We start from the raw sequence: 22,627 nt of genomic DNA, 5'->3' as shown, positions 1-22,627 counted from the left end.
TGCTTTGAAAGGCAAAGTCTTAATGTACTGGACCACCAGGGAAGTCTCTGCAGTTGTTTTTGAGGCAGCAGATCTATCTAAATTCCTTTGTGCAAAGAAAATCCTGTATGATAGACCCTCAGTGACACATTTTTTCAAAGGCACCAAAGTTTATTAACCTGGGAGGATTTCACAAAGGCTTTGCAGTAGAGGCAAGCTTTGAAGTTAGTATGTCTGACTCCTGAGTCCTTGCCTTGAACCACAACAACGTGATCTGCCCTCTCAGTAGGAAACAGGAGCAGATTGAAGCAGCGACTTAGACATTTAAAGAGATGGACAGTCTAATGAGACTGCAGACAGAATCTTGGAGGAGGAGTGTGTGTCCCAAAGAATAGGACATCCTGTTGGCTCAGTGGCCCAACCATAATGCCAGTGCCCCCCACCCCTCCCAACACATACAGAGGAGAGGAATACTCTTTTCTTTCCTTTGTGTTTTCCTCATGGCCCAAGCTAAAGGCCCACTGTCCCTGCCTTGGTTACTAGAACTCCTTAGACAGCCCACCTTCCCTCCCTTAACCTCAGTCTCTTTGCATTGTGCATGCCTGCTCAGTCATGTCCAACTCTTTGTGACCCCATAGACTGCAGCCCACCAGGTTCTTCTGTCCATGGGATTCTCCAGGCAAGAATACTGGAGTGGGTTGCCATTTCCTCCTCTGGGGGAATCTTCCCTACCCAGGGATCAAACCCATGTATCCTATGTTTCCTGCATTGGTAGGTGGATTCTTTACCACTGAGCCATCTGGGAAACCCACAAATCTCAATCTATCCATCTGTGATTTAAGGGGATTGGATTAGTTGATCTCAGAAATTCCTTCCAGCTCCAGAGTTCCTGTTATTATGGGCAATTATATATATATAATTGCCCATAATATATATGAGCAATTGCCTATATATATACACACACACATGCTGCTGCTGCTGCTAAGTCGCGTCAGTCGTGTCTGACTCTGTGCAACCCCATAGATGGCAGCCCACCAGGCTCCCCCGTCCCTGGGATTCTCCAGGCAAGAACACTGGAGTGGGTTGCCATTTCCTTCTCCAATGCATGAAAGTGAAGTCTCTCAGCTGTGTCCGACTCTTAGCAACCCCATGGACTGTAGCCTACCAGGCTCCTCCATCCATGGGATTCTCCAGGCAAGAGTACTGGAATGGGGTGCCACTGCCTTCTCTTAAATCACACATACATACACACACACATATGTATGTATGTATTTTGGCATTTTCCCCCAAGTGCTTCTTCTGGAGATACTCAGAAGCTCAGTAGATGCTCAAAAAGAGATTGACACCCAGATCTGAGTATTTGTTTTGGGAGATTCTTGAGTTTCCTATGAGAATTCTATTTTTGTGGAACCTTGTTCTTCTGGGCTCTCAGATTCCTTGAGAGCTTTGCTGCTGCAGCAAGATGAGGTCTGTGTTGCCCCCTAGCTGAGAAGAAGAGGCAGCCATGGGACAGTAAAAGGTTGGGAGAGTTGGCTGGGGGCCAGGATTCCCCTGTCCAGGCAGTTGCCATTCGTCCTGGGGATACTCAGGGCTACAGGAGGTCTCAAAGGTCTGGAAGAAGCCTGAGACTGGCAGAAATGGAAGGCCTTGGGGCCAGTGTGGAGGCAGAGCTCAGCCTAAGAGCATAGGTTTGGTTAAGGCTGCACGTAGAACTCTGAGGATGTAGCTATCAGTGTTGGAGAGAAGCGTTGCCAAGTGATCACAGTGACTGAGGAAGGTGAGGTGGGACCTAGCTTTTCACCTTAACCCTGACTTGCCTTCCCTTGTGGCTCAGTCAGTAAAGAATCTGCCTGCAGTGCAGGAGACTTGGGTTGGACCCCTGGGTCGGGAAGATTCCCTGGAGGGGAGAGCATGGCAACCCACTCCAGTACTCTTACCTGGAGAATCCCATGGACAGAGGAGCCTGGCAGGCCACAGTCCATGGGGTCACAAAGGGTCGGATATGTCTCAGAAATGAACACTTTCACTTTCTGACTCACCTCACCTTCTGGCCCACCTCACAGATCAGGAGCTGTAGGGCTTCCCCCATGGCTCAGTGGTAAAAAATCTGCAGTGCTGAAGACATGAGCTCGACTCTTGTGTTGGGAAGATCCTCTGGAGAAAGAAACGACAACCCACTCCTGTATTCTTGCCTGGGGAATCCCATGGACAGAGGAGCCTGGAGGGCTACAGTCTATGAGTTTGCAAAGAGTTGGATGTGACTTGGTGACTAAACAACGACAGAAAAACAACATGATGCAGTTGCATGAGCCCAGCTCCCCAGGGGTTAAAGGCAGCCGGCCCATCCTCTACCTGGGCAGACTGCCTTCCTGGGTTTCTTTGTCAAAGGCTGAAGTAGCTATGGGAATTTCACACTGAATTAAGGGAGAATTCAGGAACTCCAAAGCTTTTCAAAGCAATTTTGGTGGCAGTGGAGGTGCACTCACCATCTGGTGAGAAAAGTGTTAAGTCAGAGATTCTGGTCAACTCTAGCATCAGATTCAGAACCAAAGAGTTCATTTCAGAGACACCCCTTTCCTCAGACAGCCCCACCCCCCATCTACACTGCAGGTTGAGAGCTTCTGTATTGATTTTCTAGGTATTAAAAAAGCCAATGCCACAGTTTTAAAAGCTCTGTTGAGATACAATTTACATGTCTTAAAGTAAGACACCCATTACAAGTGTACAAATCAATGATTTCTAGTGAATTCTTAGACTTGTGCAGCCGTGATCACAATTTAGCTTTAGAATATTGCTGTCACCCTGTTTGCAGTCAGACCTCACTCCCATCACCCTCCCAAGGCAGCCCCTGATGTGCTATCTCTGTGTCTTCTAGACATTTCATAAATGGAATAGTATGGGATCTTTTGCATCTGACTTCCTTCATTTTAATGTTTTTAAGGTTCATGCATGTTGTATGTGTCAGTACTTGATTCCACTACTTTGTTAAATAGCATTCCATTGCGCAGATATATTGCATTTTGTTTATCCATTCATGGTTGATGGACACCTGCGTTGTTTCCAGTTTCTTATTGTTATAAATATTGCTGCTTTGAACATTCCTGCGTAAGTCTTTGCGGGATCTTTTAGTTTGGGCATTTGAACTCTTAGGTGCAGCATGTGGGATCTAGCTTCCTGACCAGGGATGGGACTCGGGCGCCCTGCTTTGGGAGCACGGAGTCTTAGCCACTGGACCACCAGGGAAGTCCCTTGTCATTAACTCTTGAGTCAGCTCTTTGAGGCTCAGGGGGAGACCTGGGAGACTAAAGCAAAAGCCATTTATCTTAAAGGACAGGGACACAGGGACTTGTATGCACACGGTAGAAGGGACAAAGGATTGTTCGGGATCCCTTTATTAAGGCACGAAGTCCATTCATGAGGACTTCACCTTCATGACCTAATCATCTCCTGAAAACCCTGCCTCCTAATACCACAATCTTTGGGGAGTTAAGATATGGTCTCAACATATGGATTTAGCAGAGACACTAACATTCAGACCATAGTGCTGAGCAAGTGAGAATACCTCTTCACAAATGAACTTAAGAGTACTTGGGGTGGGGCAGTGGGGACGATGGTGAGAAGTGAGCTACAGAAATAAGCGAGGGCAAGGTCAAGACAGTCAGGAAGGTGCCATTTAGAAACCTCCTCCCACAGCACAGAGGGGAGCAGACTGGTGGGGTCTGGGCTTTCCTTTACAGAAGCTGTGTCAAGCCTCTTGTGGCCTTGAACCTCAGTCCTGTCTCACTAGGACCAACCTCCTCTGCCTTTCTGTGTTTGGCAGGTGTTACATCACCCTCACCCAGGCCCTGCACCTGACCATGAGCGGGGCTCCAGCAGGACCTGCAGGCACAGGCAAGACAGAGACCACCAAGGACCTGGGCCGGGCGCTGGGCGTCATGGTCTACGTGTTTAACTGCTCCGAGCAGATGGATTACAAGGTACAGGCCCAGCCTTGGAGGGGCTGGGGCTAGGTGGTGGCCCAAACCATTGATCAGCTTTATGCATGCCGCTCTGGCCAAGCTCAGAGACCCAGACCAGGAGGTCTCTGCTTCTCCACAGGAGACATGGGAACCCTTGGCCCTGGGAGCTGAGTGACCTCCTGTTAAACCTCACCACCGTGGAATCCACTTCCTCTAATGAGCTCTGCAGCCACAAATGGGTGACTTACCCTCTGAGACCTTCCTTCCATCATCTGTAAAATGAGGAAGCTGAACATATGTCCAAAGGCCTAAATTCACTACTTGACCCAGAACCACAGAAAGGCTCATAAGTGGTTGATAATGAAAGTCTTCACATAAAAGCCATAGATGTGCTCTTCTGTAAAAGTGGGCATTTTTCTAGAATTTCTCAAGGACACAATACTCTACAAGGGCAGATTTGGCTTCTGAAGACAGACTAGAATAACCTCTATTCTTTTTTTTTTTTAATTTTTGGCTGCACTGGGTCTTAGTTGCAGCACGTGGGCTTTTCTTGCTATGGTTGCGTGCAGCGTGTGGGATCTTAGTTCCCTGACTAGAGATGGAGCTCCCGTCCCCTGCATTGGAAAGCAGAATCTTAACCCCTGGACCACCAGGGAAGTCACAGTAACCTCTGTTCTTAGCAAGAGATACATAAAAGACAAGTACAAGGCTAATATTCTTCATTCAGGCACGCTTCATTTTTACATTATTTTAATATCAAATATATTCCAGGCACTGTGTCATAAAGAAAGGCAAGGGAAACAAGACAACCATTAGGTCACCTCTTAGCAACATTCTGCTTACAGCTAGACCTTATATAGATTCTTTGTTATAAAAGCATAATAATAGGTTATCTCACTGTCTCATTTTTTTTTCATTGTGTGTATTTTTGTAGACTGCCAGAAGTCCCTTTTGAAAATAGGATGGCATTTAAATAAATTTAGGGTGGAAAAAGAAAATAATTAAATTAAGTAGATCAAATATTTATAGGTATAAATGATGTGATACATTGATTGCAAAATAAATTCAATTTTAAAATAGTTTTAGAGACTGCAAGATAGCACTTGCAGTTACCCTATACAGAACTCTTTAAATGGGATTGATCTGCTGCAACTTTAATCATTTCTCTTGTATATAAAATTTTGCTGCACAGAGTTGCAGAATCCTGTAGCACTGTGTTTTCTCACAGAAAGCAGACAAAATGAGGATTCAGGCCCAAAATAGCTGTGCTCCCATAGTCTATGCACTAAATTTTAATATGGTTGCTTTTATTGATGAACTCATAAAGATAACGTTTCTCTTTAAGCCAGGTTGGAAGAAGAAATATTTTTCCCCCTTTAAAGAAACAAGCTAAGCTTTAGGAATAAACTTTCTAGATTCTTCTAGAGTTAAGCAATGGCAGCATTTCTGAGATAAACATACTCTCCCAAGAGGAACATTCTGGAGGACACACTTATTTAGATATGGAAGACCTTGGATGTTGACTGAAGAAGGAAAGGCATATTTCTTAAAGTCACAGCTAACATGGGAAACAGGAAGAGATGAGTTGGCTCCATGGTCAGAGGTCACTAAGGCCATTTTACTCAATCCTTTCAAAACTTGATTACTGAACTCTGACCCCCACCAATTCCTCTAAGAGTATGGGATGAGAGGACGAGTCTGCCCTCAATTTGTTTGAACCATGTGAAAGTTCAGCCATGTGTGTCTAGTCCAGACACAGATCAGAGCAAGAACAGTAAGTATAGCTGTAGTGGGACACAGCGAAGGTAAGGTGACCACTTCCTGGACACCAGACATCCTTTGTAACCAAGCAGCCTCACTAAGCAGCGTCAAACCCCCTCTTCCCTTTCTTGTTCAGCTATTCAGATAGAGGAATGGGCAGATGGATAAATGGAGATGGAGAGATAGATGATTGATTAATCAATAAATAAATGATAGAGAGATTGGTGCTTCCCAGCTGGCACTAGTGGTAAAGAACCCGCCTGCCAATGCAGAGATGTAAGAGACGTGGGTTCCATCCCTGGGTGGGGAAGATCCCTGGAGGAGGTCATGGCAACACACTCCAGTATGCTTGCCTATGGACAGAGAAGCCTGGCAGGCTACAGTCCATGGGGTCACAAAGAGTTGGGCGTAACTGAAGTGACTTAGCATGCACGCAGAGAGATATATAGGTTAGATGTATGCAATGGTTGTTGTTGTGCAGTTGCTGGTCATGTCCGACTCTTTGCAACCCCATGGACTGCAGCACGCCAGGCTTCCCTGTCCTTCACCATCTCCTGGAGTTTGCTCAAACTCATGTCCATTGAGTCAACAATGCCATCCAACCATCTCATCCTCTGTTGTCCCCTTCTCCTCCTGCCTTCAATCTTTCCCACCATCAGAGTCTTTTCCAATGAACTGGCTCTTCCCATCAGATGGCCAAGTATTGGAGCTTCAGCTTCAACATCAGTCCTTCCAATGAATACTAAAGATTGATTTCTTTTAGGATCGACCAGTTTCTAACCAGTGGTCTTTAAGGAACCAGGAGTTCTATAATAAAGGGGATAGAAAATTATCAATACTTAGACATGTAATGGTAAGCCTAGCACAGATGGTAATTTAATCTCTGTACATCTCTTTGCAGTCTTGCGGCAACATCTACAAGGGCCTTGCTCAGACTGGTGCCTGGGGCTGTTTTGATGAGTTTAATCGAATCTCTGTGGAGGTCTTGTCAGTGGTGGCGGTGCAGGTACAGGGGGCAAAAGTTGATGGGAACATGTGGTCTTCATGCCAAGCACTGAGGACTTCTGCATCCTCTTGATTTCACCCTCTCCTCACCCTTCCCCCTGTTGCCTTTCTTCTATCCACTTAAATCAGGCATGGGTGCAGAACAGGGTATCCACAGGGCCCTATCAATACATTTACTGGCCTTGATTCTCCATTTCCTCTCCTGTAAAATAGGAAGAAAGAACATCCATGCACCTGTTTATTGGGGATGAGGAAAGGCTCAGCAAGATGGCAGAGCCCAGCTCCTTAGAAAAGGCACAGAACTGTCTGTCATGAATACGCACACCCGTGGTGGCCCAACGCAGCACCTAGTACTAGAGGTTACCAACAGGCTGTCTCCATGTGTCCCTGCAAGGAGCCAGGGGACAAAAGGGAAGCAGTGAGAGACAGATAGACCAAAGTCAGCAGAGAGTTTGTCTTGGGCTCCAGAGATTATATGACCAAGTTCCACATATAGCTGGGATTGTGAAAGAAGCAGGTTCTTGTAGAGTTAGCCAGACAAGGCGGGGAGAAGTGGTTACGTGTGTCGGCTCTGAAACCACACTGCCAGTGTTCACTTCTGGTCCTGCCACTTACTAGCCATGTGCCCTTGGGCAAGTCAATATATCAAATTCCACATCTGTAAAGGGAGTTAATAATAGTACCTACTCGATCTGGTTGTAATAATTATTGAATGAGTTAACTTAAAGCCCTACACATAGTGGGCACACAATAAATGTCAGTCTCTGATATGATGGTGATGATGGTGGTGGCCATGGTGATGGTGGTGGTGGTGGTGGTGGTGGTGGTGATGGTGGTGATAGTGATGGTGAGAATGGTGGTTGTAGTCATGGTGATGATGATGGTGATAGTGGTGATGATGGTGATGGTGGTGATAGTGGTGATGATGGTGAAGGTGGTGGTGGTGATGATAAGGGTGATGATGATGGTGGTGGTAGTTGCGGTGATGGTGATAATGGTGATAATGGTGGTTGTGGTCATGGTGATGATGGTGATGGTGGTGGCGATGATGATAAGGGTGATGATGGATGGTGGTGGTGATGATGATAAGGGTGATGATGGATGGTGGTGGTGATGATGATAAGGGTGATGATGGATGGTGGTGGTGATGATGACAATGGTGATGATGGTGGTGGTGGTAGTTGTGGTGATGGTGGTGATGGTGATAATGGTGGTTGTGGTCATGGTGATGATGGATGGTGGTGGTGATGATGATAAGGGTGATGATGGATGGTGGTGGTGGTAGTTGTGGTGATGGTGATAATGATGATAATGGTGATGGTGATAATGGTGGTTGTGGTCATGGTGATGATGGTGATGGTGGTGGTGGTGATGATGATAAGGGTGATGATGGATGGTGGTGGTGGTAGTTGTGGTGATGATGGTGAAGGTGGTGGTGGCGATGATGATAAGGGTGATGATGGATGGTGGTGGTGATGCTGGTGATGATGACAATGGTGATGGTGATGGTGGTGGTGGTGATGGTGGAGTGGCGGTGATGATGATTACTCTCATTATTACTTGAACCCTGAAGGAAATGGGCTGAAGAAAGTAGAAGGTTGGAACACACAGGACAGGGAAGAAGGGTCCACTCCCTAGTGTCTCTGGTCTCCTCTACACCCTTCACTCCTTCTCAGCTGGCCCAGGTCCGGCTGTCTTAGCAAACTTAGCATCCTAACTGATGAGGCAGTGCCCAGCAGCCACTGTCCCCAGTGTATAACAGACAGATACTGAATTTGCCTAATTTTGAAACTGCCCAACACAAGGGCAGTAATGAGGTCTCCAAGATCAGTTGCCTTTTGCTTCTGGAGTTAAATGAAATCAATTCAGCCTGGAATTCCCTGATGCTTTCACATTCTCATCCAGGAATATATCTAAGGACACATTCTCAAGAAAGTGGTCTGACAACCACCTGGGCAAAAGCTGAGCTACTACTGTTTAAAATCATAGACCCCAGAGGGGAAAATTGCACTGTGTTCAGGCCGCAGTGCAGGTTGGCATGTTGGTGCAGAAGCCGCAGCAGGTGTGACAGTCCCCCGCCCTCCCCCTCCTCCCTGCCTCTCCTCCTCTCCGCTCCTCACACGTCCATGTCCCTCTTCCCAGTGACTTCTACAAAAGTGAGCATGCCTCAGTGTCCTCGTGGGTGGAAGTTTTCATTTCTCTGTCAGATTGGTTAAGCAGAATTACGTATCCAACTGGGAAAGGTAAAGCAATTCCAAGAACAATTATTTTTTAAACATATAAGATACTACTTGCCTTTTTTCTGGAATTTTGCCACTACTTTTGCAATCAGCTCCCTAGGCTTTGGGTTACATGGGCCAGCCATTAACCTGCGCCTCCAGCCGGGGTCCCCTCCATGCTCCCTGATCAGATTCAAGCCCTGACTGTGTGTTGGGCTGTGGCTGGAAGCAGTTAGACACAGCAGAGCAGCTAGCAGGGGCTCTAGAACCCAGCACAGCAGTGTTTCAAAAATTAACACGCTGAACAAATAGATGTTAGTGTCTCAGAGCTAGGGGAGCTCCCATGAAACACCATTTATAGAGGAGCCTGCTGCTGCTGCTAAGTCGCTTCAGTCGTGTCCGACTCTGTGCGACCCCATAGACGGCAGCCCACCAGGCTCCCCCGTCCCTGGGATTCTCCAGGCAAGAACGCTGGAGTGGGCCTAAGGTCTAAAGTAAAAACACAGAAACATTTTTTAAAATGTAAAATGTGATGAGTGGGTTGCACTTCCCAAAGAAAGCAGACTTCAATCTGCCCCTAGAGAGAAGCAGGGAGTGATCCAGGCAGGGTTTTTGATTTTGACTTTTTAATTTTGTATTGGGGTATAGCTGGTTCACATTGTTGTGATAGTTTCACCCCACATCCTTCGTTGGGTGATGAGGGCGATGAGGGGCCCCAGGGCAGAGTGGTGCTGTGAGCGCCATGGGAACCAGCAGAGTCTGGGCTGTTGGGTCAGCGTGCCGGTCTCTGGAGGCCACCTCGGCCAGGATGCGTGGACATTCTGTGCATGGAGAAGAAGTTTCAGTCTCAAGCTAATTGGTGCGAGCTCAGCAATTCTGTCATTAGATCTTCACTTGGGAAAGCAGCTGAATCCCAGTTGTGGAACTGCTGGGTGTTCTGGCAGAAACTGCCCTTCTGGACACTGACATTCTCATCCTTGGGGGATGGTCCGCTGCCTCCAGCCCCTCTTCCTGTCTCTGTCTCCGTCTGTCTGTGTGTCTGTCTCTCTGGTCCAGCTGTCTCTCTCTCTCTCTCTCTTTCATAAGTGTTCCAGTTCTGATTCTCTCTCCACCTCTCCTCTGTCTCTGTCTTGTTTATGATCCAGCTGTTCCTCTCTCCTGTCTTATACACACTCCAGTTATTTCACTCTGAACCTCTTTCTCTCTCTCTCTCTCCTTTGTTTATGATCAGCTCTGTTTCTCTCCCTCTGCTTCTCCCTCTGGTATATGGCCCAGCTCTCTGTCTCTCTGTTATTTATAGTCCAACTCTTCCCCTCTCCTTCTCTCTTATATACACTCCAGCTGTTTTGCTCTCTGTCTCTCTCTCACACACACATATTCAAACACACATCCCTGCAGCCCAACCTCCACGGAACCCTTGACTGTTCTAAACACCTGAGTGCAGCTGATACACATGAGGTTCATTCAAAACCTTTCACTGGCCCCGACTTCCCAGTTCTGCAGGTGTCCTAGGGCCTGGCTGGACAAGGGAGGCCCTTTTGCCTTCCCTCCTTCCGCTGCTGATCATTTTTGCACACATTTTCCCAAAGCAGCAGGTGTGGAAATAAATAGGTGAATTTCATTTCTGTCTCTGCTTCACTGCTCTAAGAATGATGTAGAATCTACATCTGACCAGGTCAAGCTTCAGCGTAAATCCCCTCTGGCTCCAGACCACATTTAAGAAAAACTCTAATCTCTTTAGAAAGACAGGACTAGCCCCTGGGCATCTGACCCAGCCTCCCTTTCCACTGTAGCTCTTTCCTCTCCTCACCAGACACTCCATCCCTGCTGGACTCACCTTTGCCTTCCAGGTCTGTTGTAGAAATGTAGATGGGGGAGGAGCTGAGAGAGTTAAGACCAGATAAGGACCACACTGCCGCGATGGAGGACAGGTTAACAGATTCCTTGTTAGTTGCTGTTGTTGAGCACCTTTGTGTGTGTGCTAAACTCCTTGTGGACTTTATTTCACTTGCTCCTTAGAGCAAGCCCAGGCAGTAGGTCCTGGTGTTCCTTCTTTCCATCTTGTAGTAGCTGAGAGCCCAGGCTCCAGAATCCACAGGTCTGGATCTGATGCAGATACCAGCACTGAGCAGCTGTGGAGGGCTCAGCAAACTACTCCCCTTTTGGTGTATCCAATTCTTTACAGAGAAAGAGGATGATGGTAGTAAAGAGCTCCCCTCAAAGGATCCTGGTGGGGATCCCACAACTTAATCCAAAACTGCTCAGGACAGCAGTCAGTATGGGGGGAGGGAACCAGTGTTCAGAGCTGTCCATCTCCAACCTTTTAGGCACCACGTGATAGGCATGGGCATGGGGCTAGGGGCAGCCAGATCCTTTAGACACGCACTCAGTGCCCATTAGTAAAGGGTCCAGGGCTCAGGCCTCAGGCCTGTCCTTCAGTGTGACCCTGGGGTCCCAGCCTTAGCCACCATCCGACCCCTGGAACACAGAGGGGGCGTTTTCCCATGACTTGTTCACCAGGTAAAAAGCATTCAAGATGCAATTCGAGACAAGAAGCAGCGGTTCAACTTCCTTGGAGAGGAGATTAGCTTGAACCCATCCGTGGGCATCTTCATCACCATGAACCCAGGCTACGCTGGTCGTACAGAGCTGCCCGAAAACCTCAAGGCTCTGTTCAGGTGAGCGTTCACTCTGCCCTGGTCATACAAGGAGCCCAGAGACAAGCTTCTTTATTCTTTCCACTGAAAACATATGACATATATGCTAGAAGAAATGTAGAACATATATTAAAAAGTAGATTATATAAAACACATTTAATGCCATCAGCGGTACAATGGTTTTTTTGCCGAATTGTGCTCTGTTCTTCTTTACAGGCATAGAATTTATGCATTTGTAGTGTATGTTTGTGGTCTACACACAGTTTGGCATTGTTCTTTAATTTCATAGTTTATCACAATCCTATCATAAATAGTTTCTTCTTCTGTTAAATATTCTTAAGAAATCTCATTTCATGACTGTGTTTTATTCTATCAAGTGCATGGTCCGCAATGTAGTTAGCAAGTCCCCTGTAGTTAAACGTTAAGACTGTTTCTGACATTTAAAATAAATTTATGCATCATGGTAAAATATACATAAGTAGTTTTTTTGTATGCATGATTATTTTCTTTGGCTAGGTTCCCAGAAATGGAATCACTGAGTTAACAGGGAGAAACATTTTTAAGGCTCTCGACACACATTGCCAAGTTGCTTTCCACAAACAGTAGTGCCGAGTGACACTCCTGGAAATGATGCATGGTTGTTGTTCAGTCGCTCAGTCGTGTCCAACTCTTTGCAACCCCGCGGACTGCAGCATGCCAAGCTTCTCTGTCTTCCGCTATCTCCTGGAGTTTGCTCAAATCCATGTCCATTGAGTCAGTGATGCCATCCAACCATCTCACATTCTGCTGCCCTCTCCTCGTTTCGCCTTCAGTCTTTCCCAGCATCAGGGTCTTTTCTAATGAGTTAGTTCTTCCCATCAGGTGACCAAAGTACTGGAATTTCAGCTTCAGCTTCAGTCCTCCCAATGAATATTCAGGACTGATTTCCTTTAGGATTGACTGGTTGGATCTCCTTGCAGTCCAAGGGACTCTCAAGAGTGTAGCATCAGTTCTTCACCAATCACTCTTCTTTATGGTCCAACACTCACATACATACGTGACTACCAAAAAACCAGAGCTTTGACCGTACAGACCCTTGTCAGCAAAGTAAAGTCTCTCCTTTTTAATACACCATCTAGGTTTGTCATAGCTTTCCTTATAGAGAAATGCAATTAAAGACACATAACAACTCTAACCTCCTATTACATACCTAATAATTTTAAAATTAAGTAATTGTAGGGACTTCTCTGGACTTCCCAGGTGGCATTAATGGTAAAGAATCCCCACCAATGCAGAAGATGTAAGAAACATGGGTTTGATCCCTGAGTCAGGAAGATCCCCTGGAAGGGGGTACGACAACCCACTCCAGTGTTATTGCCTGGAGAATCTCATGGACAGAGGAGCCTGACTGGCCACAGTCCATAGTGTTGCAGAGTCGGACGCAACTGAAGTGACCAAGCACAGCACAGCACAGCGCAGGGACTTGTCTAGCAGTCCAGTGCTTGAGACTTCGCCTTCTGATGCAGTGGGTGGGATTCAATTCCTGGTCAGGGAGCTAAGATTCCATGTGCTTCATGGCCAAAAGCCAAAGCATAAACCAGAAGCAATGTTGTAACAAATTCAATACAGACTTTAAAAAAAAAGAAAAGAAATACAAGGGAAAGAAATTCTTTAAAAACTACTTAACTGTAAAATAAAATGTTACTAGAACTAGAAGGAAAAATCACAGTAAATTCTTATATACAGATAAAAATTCCCTTTTGTATTCTATTTCTCATTTTGTGGCAAGGTGGGGTTAACAGGTACTGACTTCAGTTCTTGGCATTAGGCATTGGCATTTGTATGCAAATAAGTGTAGAATAATCTCTGAGGGTCTGAACTTGGAGGAGACAAGTTTCTGGATAAGAACTAGAGAGATCAGAGAGACTCGGTTCCTCAACAGTAGCCCCAAATCTGTGATAATTTGGGGCTAATTACTAACCTGTAACCTGCTAATTACTCAGGCTTCACTAATCTGTGCCTTGTGTAAGGCACACTAGACTTAGCTTGTAAGACTTGAGTCATAGCTCCAACTCTGTCCCCATCTGATCACATCATCCATCACCTTGAGTGGGCAAGTCCACTCCCTGTTTACCCTTATTAATTCATTTTAACATTGAAAATCTTCGATGAAATCATTGCTAAGGTCTCAGTTTCCACCCTCACACATGCCTTCATCTATGATCTCAGCCAGTGTCTCTTGTCTTACAAGCTCCCGTCCAGGCGTGGCTGGGGACCCAGTCAGCCCTATGTCTCCCTCTCACAGGCCTTGTGCAATGGTTGTCCCGGACTTTGAGTTGATCTGTGAAATCATGCTGGTGGCCGAAGGATTCATCGAGGCACGGTTACTAGCCAGGAAGTTCATCACCCTTTACCAGCTGTGCAAAGAGCTTCTCTCTAAACAGGTAACCCTCCCTGGTTACACCAGGTGACCACTCAAGTGTGATTGTCCCAGCTCTGGATGGGTTCTGGAGCTGGGGTATTAGGGAGACATAACACCTTCTCATAATAGATTCTGTACTGTCTGAGCCACTTATCAGACTTCCCTCTATGGGCCTCCCTCATAACTCAGTTGGTAAAGAATCCGCCTGCAATGCAGGAGACCCTGGTTCAATTCCTGGGTCGGGAAGATCTGCTGGAGAAAGGATAGGCTACCCACTCCAGTATTCTTGGGCTTTCCTTGTGGCTCAGCTGGTAAAGAATCCGCCTGCAATACGGGAGACATGGGTTTGATCCCTGGATTGGGAAGGATCCCCTGGATAAGGGAAAGGCTACCCACTCCAGTATTCTGGCCTGGAGAATGCCAAGGACTATACAGTCCATGGGGTTGCAAAGAGTTGGACATGACTGAGTGACTTTCAGTTTTTCAGTTTCATAATAGATAGTCACTGTGCCCATAAGCATATTCAAAGCTCTGCAGACCTCTATAATAAAGATACTTCTATAAATAAACTATAGCAAGGAAACTTCTGTACTAAAGATACATGTTTATTATCTTAGCTAAGATAATAAAGATACATGTTTATTATTAACTAAAAATTTAGCTTAGCCCAGCATTTAAAAAATAAACCTGTTTGGCCATAGCGCTCCATTTTTTAATACAATACTTAGTAACACCTCGTAGACTACCAGTGTCCCATAAGAAACATTGCAGTGGCCAGTGAAAGCCCTTGGAGGGAGTGGTCTCTGCCTGAAGGAACATGAAGAAAACTGGGGAGAGAGAGTCAGACATCAAATGGCACCCCAGTGCTCTTTGCTTCTGGCCCTTAAATGTGGCTTCTTTCCAGGCCAGACCAGAAACTAGGAACCCAGAATCTTCATCTGCTGTGTCATAGATCTTTTCTTTTGCCCCCGCCTTGACCTCCCAAGTGACCTAGTAGTGACATATGTCATTCCGCTGACACGAGCCTGAGCCCGTGGGTCCCGCGTTCCAGCACCTCTGGTCTCAGCAGCCCCCTTCCCCCAGGATCACTACGACTGGGGCCTGAGGGCCATCAAGTCTGTGCTGGTGGTGGCTGGATCCCTGAAGCGAGGAGACCCTGACCGGCCTGAGGACCAAGTCCTGATGCGCTCACTGCGAGATTTCAACGTCCCCAAGATCGTGACTGATGACATGCCAGTGTTCCTGGGCCTGATCGGGGACCTGTTCCCTGCCCTGGATGTCCCTCGGAGGAGAGATCTCCACTTCGAAGCCCTGGTTAGGAAGGCGGTGATGGAGCTGAAACTCCAGGCTGAGGACAACTTTGTGCTCAAGGTACATGGGGTTTTTGCTCCCTCCTGAGATTTGTTTCTTAATTCTTTTCTTTGACAATGGGTTACACTTCGTCCTTAATCCAAAGGGCTGCTCTCAATGTACAGATATTCATCGACTTTGCAAAAACTCAGTTGACTTCACTAGCTCTTTACAGGGGCTTCCCTGGTGGCTCAGGGGTAAAGAATCTGCCTACGATGCAAGAGATGCGGGTTTGATCCCTGGGTCAGGAAGATCCCCTGGAAGAGGAAATAGAAACTCTCTCCAACATTCTTGCCTGGGAAATCCACTGGACAGAGGAGCCTGGCGGACTACAGTCCATGGGATCTCAAAGAGTCGGACGTGGCTGAGCAACTAAACAACAGCAACAGCTCTTTAGAGGGACACCCACAGTGTGGAATGTGTCATAGGAATGCAAGAGAGGGACAGAGCCTCTACCGTTGGGGGTTCACATTCTCACAGAGGAATGAGACAGGCTCAGTTATATCATGTTCCTTTCCCGTGAATTACTTCATGCACCATAATAACATTGATGCGTCTCAGAAATGTTACTTTCTGCAAAAGTGTTCAGCAAAAATAACAGGGCAAATAAGGCTTCCCTGGTGGCTCAGACGGTAAAGAATCTGCCTGCAATGCAGGAGACCCAGGTTTGATCCCTGGATGGGGAAGAACCCCTGGAGAAGGGAGTGGCTACCCAGTCCAGTATTCTTGCCTGGAGAATCCCATGGACAGAAGGGCCTGCAGGACTCCATTCCATGGGCTCCAGGGTCGCAAAGAGTTGGACACAACTGAGTGACTACCACTTTCACTCAAAATGTACAGAGTATTGTACCCAAAGCCCTAAAAACTCAGCAATGTGTTATTTTATCAAAAAGCCCTGGTTTGAGAAGGCATCCTGCAGTCTTTTAAAAGTGATAATATTAACTTGGAAATAAAAGGAATAGTCCCATGGAAGTGTGAAAACTGGGAAGGAGATATAACAGTAAATTTCTGGAAAGATGAAGAGAGGTTGGAAGAAGACTGACAGATCAAGCAGAGCAGAGGGGGTTGCAGGTGTAGAAAGAGCTCAGGGAACGAGGAGCCAGGAGGCAGCCAGTCTGCCAAGCAGAACCTCGGAGCAGCTCTGGGCTCAGAGCAGGTAGTGAAGGAGGGCAGGGAATGAGGAAGAGAAGTGAAAACAGCCAGGAGGGGGGAACGTTAAGACACATCATAATGGGATTTCAGAAGTCAAGGGTCAAGAGGAAAAAATGAAGGTTTTGTGGCTGGGTGATGGATTGAGGTGTACAGGTGACCCACGAAGGAATGAAATTCAGGATGATGTCAGAACCTCTCACCAGCAATATCAGATAGTACCGGACAAGGAAACCATTCCTTCAGATTCTGAGGGGAAACAATCTCAAAACTCCATTATGTACCAGATTATCAGATATTTTCAAGGAGTTACAGATATTATTAATATTACACAGGCATCCTATCCGATTAAGCTATTTGAGAACATACTACAACAAAACATGGATGAAAAACAAATGTCATGGGATTCAAAAATTCAAGAATCAAATAAGGGAAGTCTTTGAATTATCGCTGTCAGCAGACCTAGAAAGCAGTTAACCCAAATCAAGGCAGCATTTCCATGGTCTCTAAGAAAAAGGACCTCAAAAGTAGACAAGGCATATAAATGGGAAAGAGAATCACTGAAGAGCTTCAAGCAGTCATCTACCTGGTATGTGTGTGTGTTGAGGGATGAGAGACAAAATTAGAAGCTGATTTGGGCCAGATTGCAACAGGGCCTTGTAAACCAGTGTAAGGATTTGGGATTTCATCACCGAAACTTAGGAGAACCACCGAAGGGACAACCTGATGACAGGATCACATTTTCATTCCAGTAAGCATACAAGAGTGTAGAAAGGTGAGCCTGAAGGCAAACTACATCAAGAGCGATGATGCCTCCCACGCGACCACTGTCCCCCAAGGAGCTCCTTGACGCCAGCCTCATCAAGCCATCTGGTCAACCACATCATGCTCTGTCACGCCACAAGCCTTTGTGCTGTTTCCTCTGCCTGGAATATCCTTCCCGTTCATCTTCTTGGCAAACTCCTACCCACCCTTGAAGCCCCAGTTCAAATGCCCCATCCCCTGTGAAGCCTTTCGTATTCCCTTTATCTATATAAAATCCACTGTTTCTTCCTATCCGTTGCCATAACATTCATGTTGACGGGGTTCTCATGGCAAGAACACTGCAATGTGTTGCCGTTCCTTCTTCCAGGGATGGGTTGATGCTTTCAAATTGTAATGCTAGAGAAGGCTCTTGACAGTCCCTTGGACAGCAAGGAGATCAACCAGTCAATCCTAACGGAAATCAACCCTGAATATTCATTGGAAAGACTGATGCTGAAGCTCCAATACTTAGGCCACCTGATGTGAAAAGCCAACTCATTGGAAAAGATCCTGATGCTGGGAAAGATTGAAGGCAGGAGGAGAAGAGGGAGGCAGAAGATGAGCTGGTTGGATGGCATTACCAATGCAAAGGACATGAATTTAGGCAAGCTCCAGGAGATGGTGAGGGACAGGGAAGCCTGGCGTGCTGCAGTTCTTGGGGTTGCAAAAAGTCAGACGTGACTTGGCTACTGAACAGCAACAACAGTCTCTTTTCACAGCATTTAGTAAATACATCAGCCATAGCAGTTACACCCTTCTTGCATGTGTGCATGTGCTCAGTTCTGTCGGACTCTTTGCAGCCCCATAGACTGTCACCCACCAGGCTCTTCTGTCCATGGGATTCTCCAGGCAAGAATGTTGGAGTGGGTTGCCATTTTCTCCTCCAGGGGATCTTCCTGACACAGGGATTGAACCCACATCTCAATTATCTCCTTACATTATAGCAGTTTGTCAATATGACTTGCTTCTCTATCAGACTATGAGATCAGGGAGGGCTGGAGGGTCATCTCTAAATCTCTCTCACCAGACATACTCTCTAGCACTTAGTGGTTACTAATAATTACTCACATGATGAATAAGTGAATACATGAATCATGTTGCCCCACATTTAGGACCCCATTATATCCTGGGGGGAGTAACCCTTCCTGTGTTGACCTCAGGTCTCACTTCAGTCATCAGACTGGCTCACAGAGGAGTGGTGGGGATGTGGGTGAGTGACTAGCGGTCCCTCTGGCCGAATTCTGTGTCTCCCAGGTGGTCCAGCTGGAGGAGCTCTTGGCGGTGCGGCACTCCGTGTTCGTGGTGGGCGGGGCAGGAACTGGCAAGTCGCAGGTGCTGAGGTCCTTGCACAAGACCTACCAGATCATGAAACGCCGCCCTGTCTGGACTGACCTCAACCCCAAAGCAGTCACCAATGATGAGCTCTTTGGCATCATCAATCCAGCCACACGCGAATGGAAGGACGGTAAGGGCGGGATGCTTCTGTCTTAGATACTTGGGCTGATGAGAAGGCAGTGGGGAGGGTGTGGAGGAGGGAAAGCTGAGCTGATCAGTTTGGGGTGGGAGGAGGTGAAAAGAATCAAAGAAACTGATTTTGGCTTGGAGAGGAGCCTCATCCATTGGGGGTACTTTCTCTCCTTGGGGATTTTTCAGCTTGTCGAGAGGATAAACAAGGCAGGCCTTCTCAGCTGCAGTTCCATGATTCTGGACTGCAAGTCATGGGGTTCCCACATTGCCTGGCAGAGGGTGTGACATGGGTCAGGCAGGGAAGCCCACCTCTCATTCCCAAAGGAGCAGGCAGTCTAGCGTCCCACAGAGGGTACGTCCCTGTCAGTACCACCCCAGGAGTGATGGGGAGGCTGCTACAGAAGACTCGTCTCAGGAGCATCCTGGGACCACAGGAGGAGTGTATAGGATGGGGCGTCCCAGGCGGCTCTGTGGTAAAGAATCCGCCTGCTCTGCAGGAGGCATGGGTTCAATCCTTGTGTCGGGAAAATCATCTGAAAAAGGAAATGGCAGCCCACTCCAGTATTCTCGCCTGGAGTGTCCCATGGACAGAGGAGCCTGGCCGGCTACAGTCCATGGGGTCGCAAAGAGTGGGACAGGACTTAGCGACTGAGCACATATGCATGTGTGTAAGTGTATAGGATAATGCAAACACTGCTCCCTTTTATATGAGATCTTGAACATCCATGGATTTTAGTGTCTGCAAGAGTTCCTGGAGCCAAGGCACTGGTCCCTTCTACAGTGATTCAGATTGTCCCAAACCGGTGCTCACTTGGGGCTGACCTCAGCGTCACCTTCTGAGAATTGAAAATTGTGATAGGTGTTGAAAGGGTATCCTGTCACTGGGAGAGAGCAGAAAAGAAAATGGAGAAAACTCTCCACAAGCTGATCAGATCTCTTTCCAAAAGCAGTGTGGCCTCCTGAATGAGGTCATCTCAGGTCCCTCCTAACATCCCAGTGACTACATCAGGGTATACTGCCTGTTGTTGTTGTTCATTGGCTCAGTCGTGCCCGACCCTTTGCAACCCCATGGACTATATAGCACGCCAGGCTTCCTGTCCTTCACTATCTCCCAGAGTTTGCTCAAACTCTTGTCCATTGAGTCAATGATGCCATCCAACTGTCTCATCCTCTGTCGCCCCCTTCTCCTTCTGCCCTCAATCTTTCCCAGAATCAGGGTCTTTTCCAATGAGTCAGCTCTTTGCATCAGGTGACCAAAGTATTATAGCTTCAGCTTCAGCATCAGTCCTTCCAATGAGTATTCAGGGTTGATTTATTTTAGGATTGACTGGTTTTTTCTCCTTAATGGCCAAAGGACTCTTAAGAGTCTTCTCCAGCACCACAATTGGAAAGCATCAAATCTTCGGCACTCAGCTTTCTTTATAGTCCAACTCTCACATCCATATATAACTACTGGAAAGACCATAACTTTGACTATACAGACCTGTGTCAGCAAAGTGATATGCCTGGATTCCTCTAATTTAGGGTCTTCCATCAGAGGCCTTGAAAAATGGGACTTAATGAGTAGCCTCTCTAATTTTTATTTCACTATTAATGAGGCTTAGCATCTTTTCCTTCTTAGCGGTCTTAGTAATTGGCTCTTTTGTAATTTTATTCCTCCTTATTATATTCTTATCAGTGTATAAGTGTTTTTTTTAATACATCAAAGACATTAAACTTTTATCTGTTATATGCACCACTAATGGTTTTGATCTGTCTTCCATTTGTCTACAGATACTTCATGACATGTTTGCCATGTACTTTAGAAAAGGAAATTATGTCTGTCTAGTCTTTTTAGCATCTGGGATTCCTATTTAGTTTATGATTCTTTCTAATTTTAGAGGCATAATATCATAAATTTGGACTTAAAGATTCTTTTCACATTAACATTTTTTACTCATCTGAAATTTATTTTGGGGCTCAGCTGGGCTTCCCAGGTGGCACAGCAGTAAAGAACCCACCTGCCAATGCAGGAGATGCAGGTTTGACCCCTGGGTCAGGAAGATCCCCTGGAATAGGAAATGGCAACCTGCACATAGTCAGACTTGAATGATCACAAAGTATGAGGTGAGGTAGAGAATCAGCTTTATTTCCTCCCAGATGGATAATTGACTGTGAAATTTCCATTTATTAAGTAAAGTATCCTTTATCTCTGAATCTAAATTCCAACTTTTCACATGTGTAGTTTTCCTTTGGTATCCCTGGGATATTGGTTCCAGGAACTCCTGCAGACACTAAAATCCACAGATGCTCAAGATCTCATATAAAATGGAGTAGTATTTGCTTTATCCTATACATACTCCTCCCGTAAACTTTAAATTATCTCTAGACTACTTATAACACCTGACACAATGTAAATGCTGTGTAAATAGTTGCAGAAACAATGCAAATGCTGTGTAAATAGTTGCTGCTGCTGCTAAGTCGCTTCAGTCATGTCCGACTCTGTGCGACCCCATGGACTGCAGCCTACCAGGCTTCTCCGTCCATGGGATTCTCCAGGCAAGAACACTGGAGTGGGTTGCCATTACTATTGTTGCTAGAATATGCATGTTGCTAGAATATGCTAGAAATAGTTGCTAGAGTATGGCAAATTCAAGTTTTGGTTTGGGGAAATTTCTAGAATTGTGTTTTTTTTTTCCCGAATATTTTCAATCTATGGCTGGTTGAATGCACAGACTTGAAATTCGCATATTGAAAGGGAAAATTGTATTGACATCTGATTCTGGGTTTTCTATTCTATTCCATCACCTATATCTAATCCTGTACTAATGTCATTCTATCTTAATTATTATCATTTTATATCATTTTCCTGCCTGATGAGGTAAATCCCTCCTCAATACTTTTCTGTAATTTCTTTGCTAGTCTTAGATACTTCTTCCACCTTAAATTTAAGCTCACATAATATAATTCAAATTTTAAAGTGTGAGAATTTTAAAGTTTTATTAAATATACTCATTAAATATGGAGAAATCTACAAAGTTTATAATAATCATAAATCTATGTTCCCTAAACAAGAGATCTTCCAAGTAAATGGAATATAACTTTTCAAAAATTTTAAGAATTTGATAAAAAATAGAAATACAGTGGTTTATATTAATACATGGAGAAGGCAATGGCAACCCACTCCAGTACTCTTGCCTGGAAAATCCCATGGATGGAGGAGCCTGGTAGGCTGCAGTCCATGGGGTCGCTAAGAGTCGGACACGACTGAGCGACTTCACTTTCACTTTTCACTTTCATGCATTGGAGAAGGAAATGGCAACCCACTCCAGTGTCCTTGCCTGGAGAATCCCAGGGACAGCAGAGCCTGGTGGGCTGCTGTCTATAGGGTCGCACAGAGTTGGACACGACTGAAGCAACTTAGCAGCAGCAGCAGCAGCATATTAATACGTATTTTTCAATATTAGAAAGATTCAATAGACAGAAAAATAAGTATAGGCAAAAAAGAATTAGGAAATGCATCATCAAACACAATGTAACACAAAGATATAGAACTTTGCATCTTGTAACTAGAAAATATTCCTTTCTTGGTAGGTTCGTGGAACATTTCCAAAAATTTAAAGTTTAGCTGGGCACAGAAGAAATTGTAATAAATTCAAAAGTATCCATTTTTCAGGCCACTTTGTTGGATACTAATACAATAGAATTAGAAACAAATAGCAAGAAAATGACCAAAAATAATTTTATTACTTGCAGTCAAGAAATACCAAGCTCCTGGATTAATGGGAAAATTTAATTGTAATCCTTCTTGGAAGCAAAATAAAGAATGTTTATACAGAGACCTCTGGGACACATCTAAAGCCAATAATGAAAATTTCTAAACTCTCATTATTACAG

At 45.7% G+C, this 22,627-nt stretch overlaps 1 protein-coding gene across 8 annotated transcripts in view; it reads left to right on the top strand.

The window, feature by feature from the left end:
- The window catches only part of DNAH9 (dynein axonemal heavy chain 9), a 284,870-nt gene that overhangs the window by 102,326 nt on the left and 159,917 nt on the right, over positions 1 to 22,627 (top strand). For all 8 annotated transcript variants that reach the window (XM_045164838.1, XM_045164842.1, XM_045164840.1 and 5 more), the window contains 6 exons: positions 3,800 to 3,956; positions 6,601 to 6,705; positions 11,444 to 11,601; positions 13,865 to 14,003; positions 15,065 to 15,352; positions 18,539 to 18,749. In XM_045164838.1, the coding sequence (XP_045020773.1) occupies positions 3,800 to 3,956; positions 6,601 to 6,705; positions 11,444 to 11,601; positions 13,865 to 14,003; positions 15,065 to 15,352; positions 18,539 to 18,749 (1,058 nt within the window). The remainder of the gene's footprint in view (positions 1 to 3,799; positions 3,957 to 6,600; positions 6,706 to 11,443; positions 11,602 to 13,864; positions 14,004 to 15,064; positions 15,353 to 18,538; positions 18,750 to 22,627) is intronic.

The sequence above is a fragment of the Bubalus bubalis genome, chromosome 3 (genome assembly GCF_019923935.1).
Source record: "Bubalus bubalis isolate 160015118507 breed Murrah chromosome 3, NDDB_SH_1, whole genome shotgun sequence".
NCBI lineage: Eukaryota > Metazoa > Chordata > Mammalia > Artiodactyla > Bovidae > Bubalus > Bubalus bubalis.
Note: the sequence above shows the minus strand (reverse complement) of the source record. Positions and strands in the feature narration are given on the sequence as shown.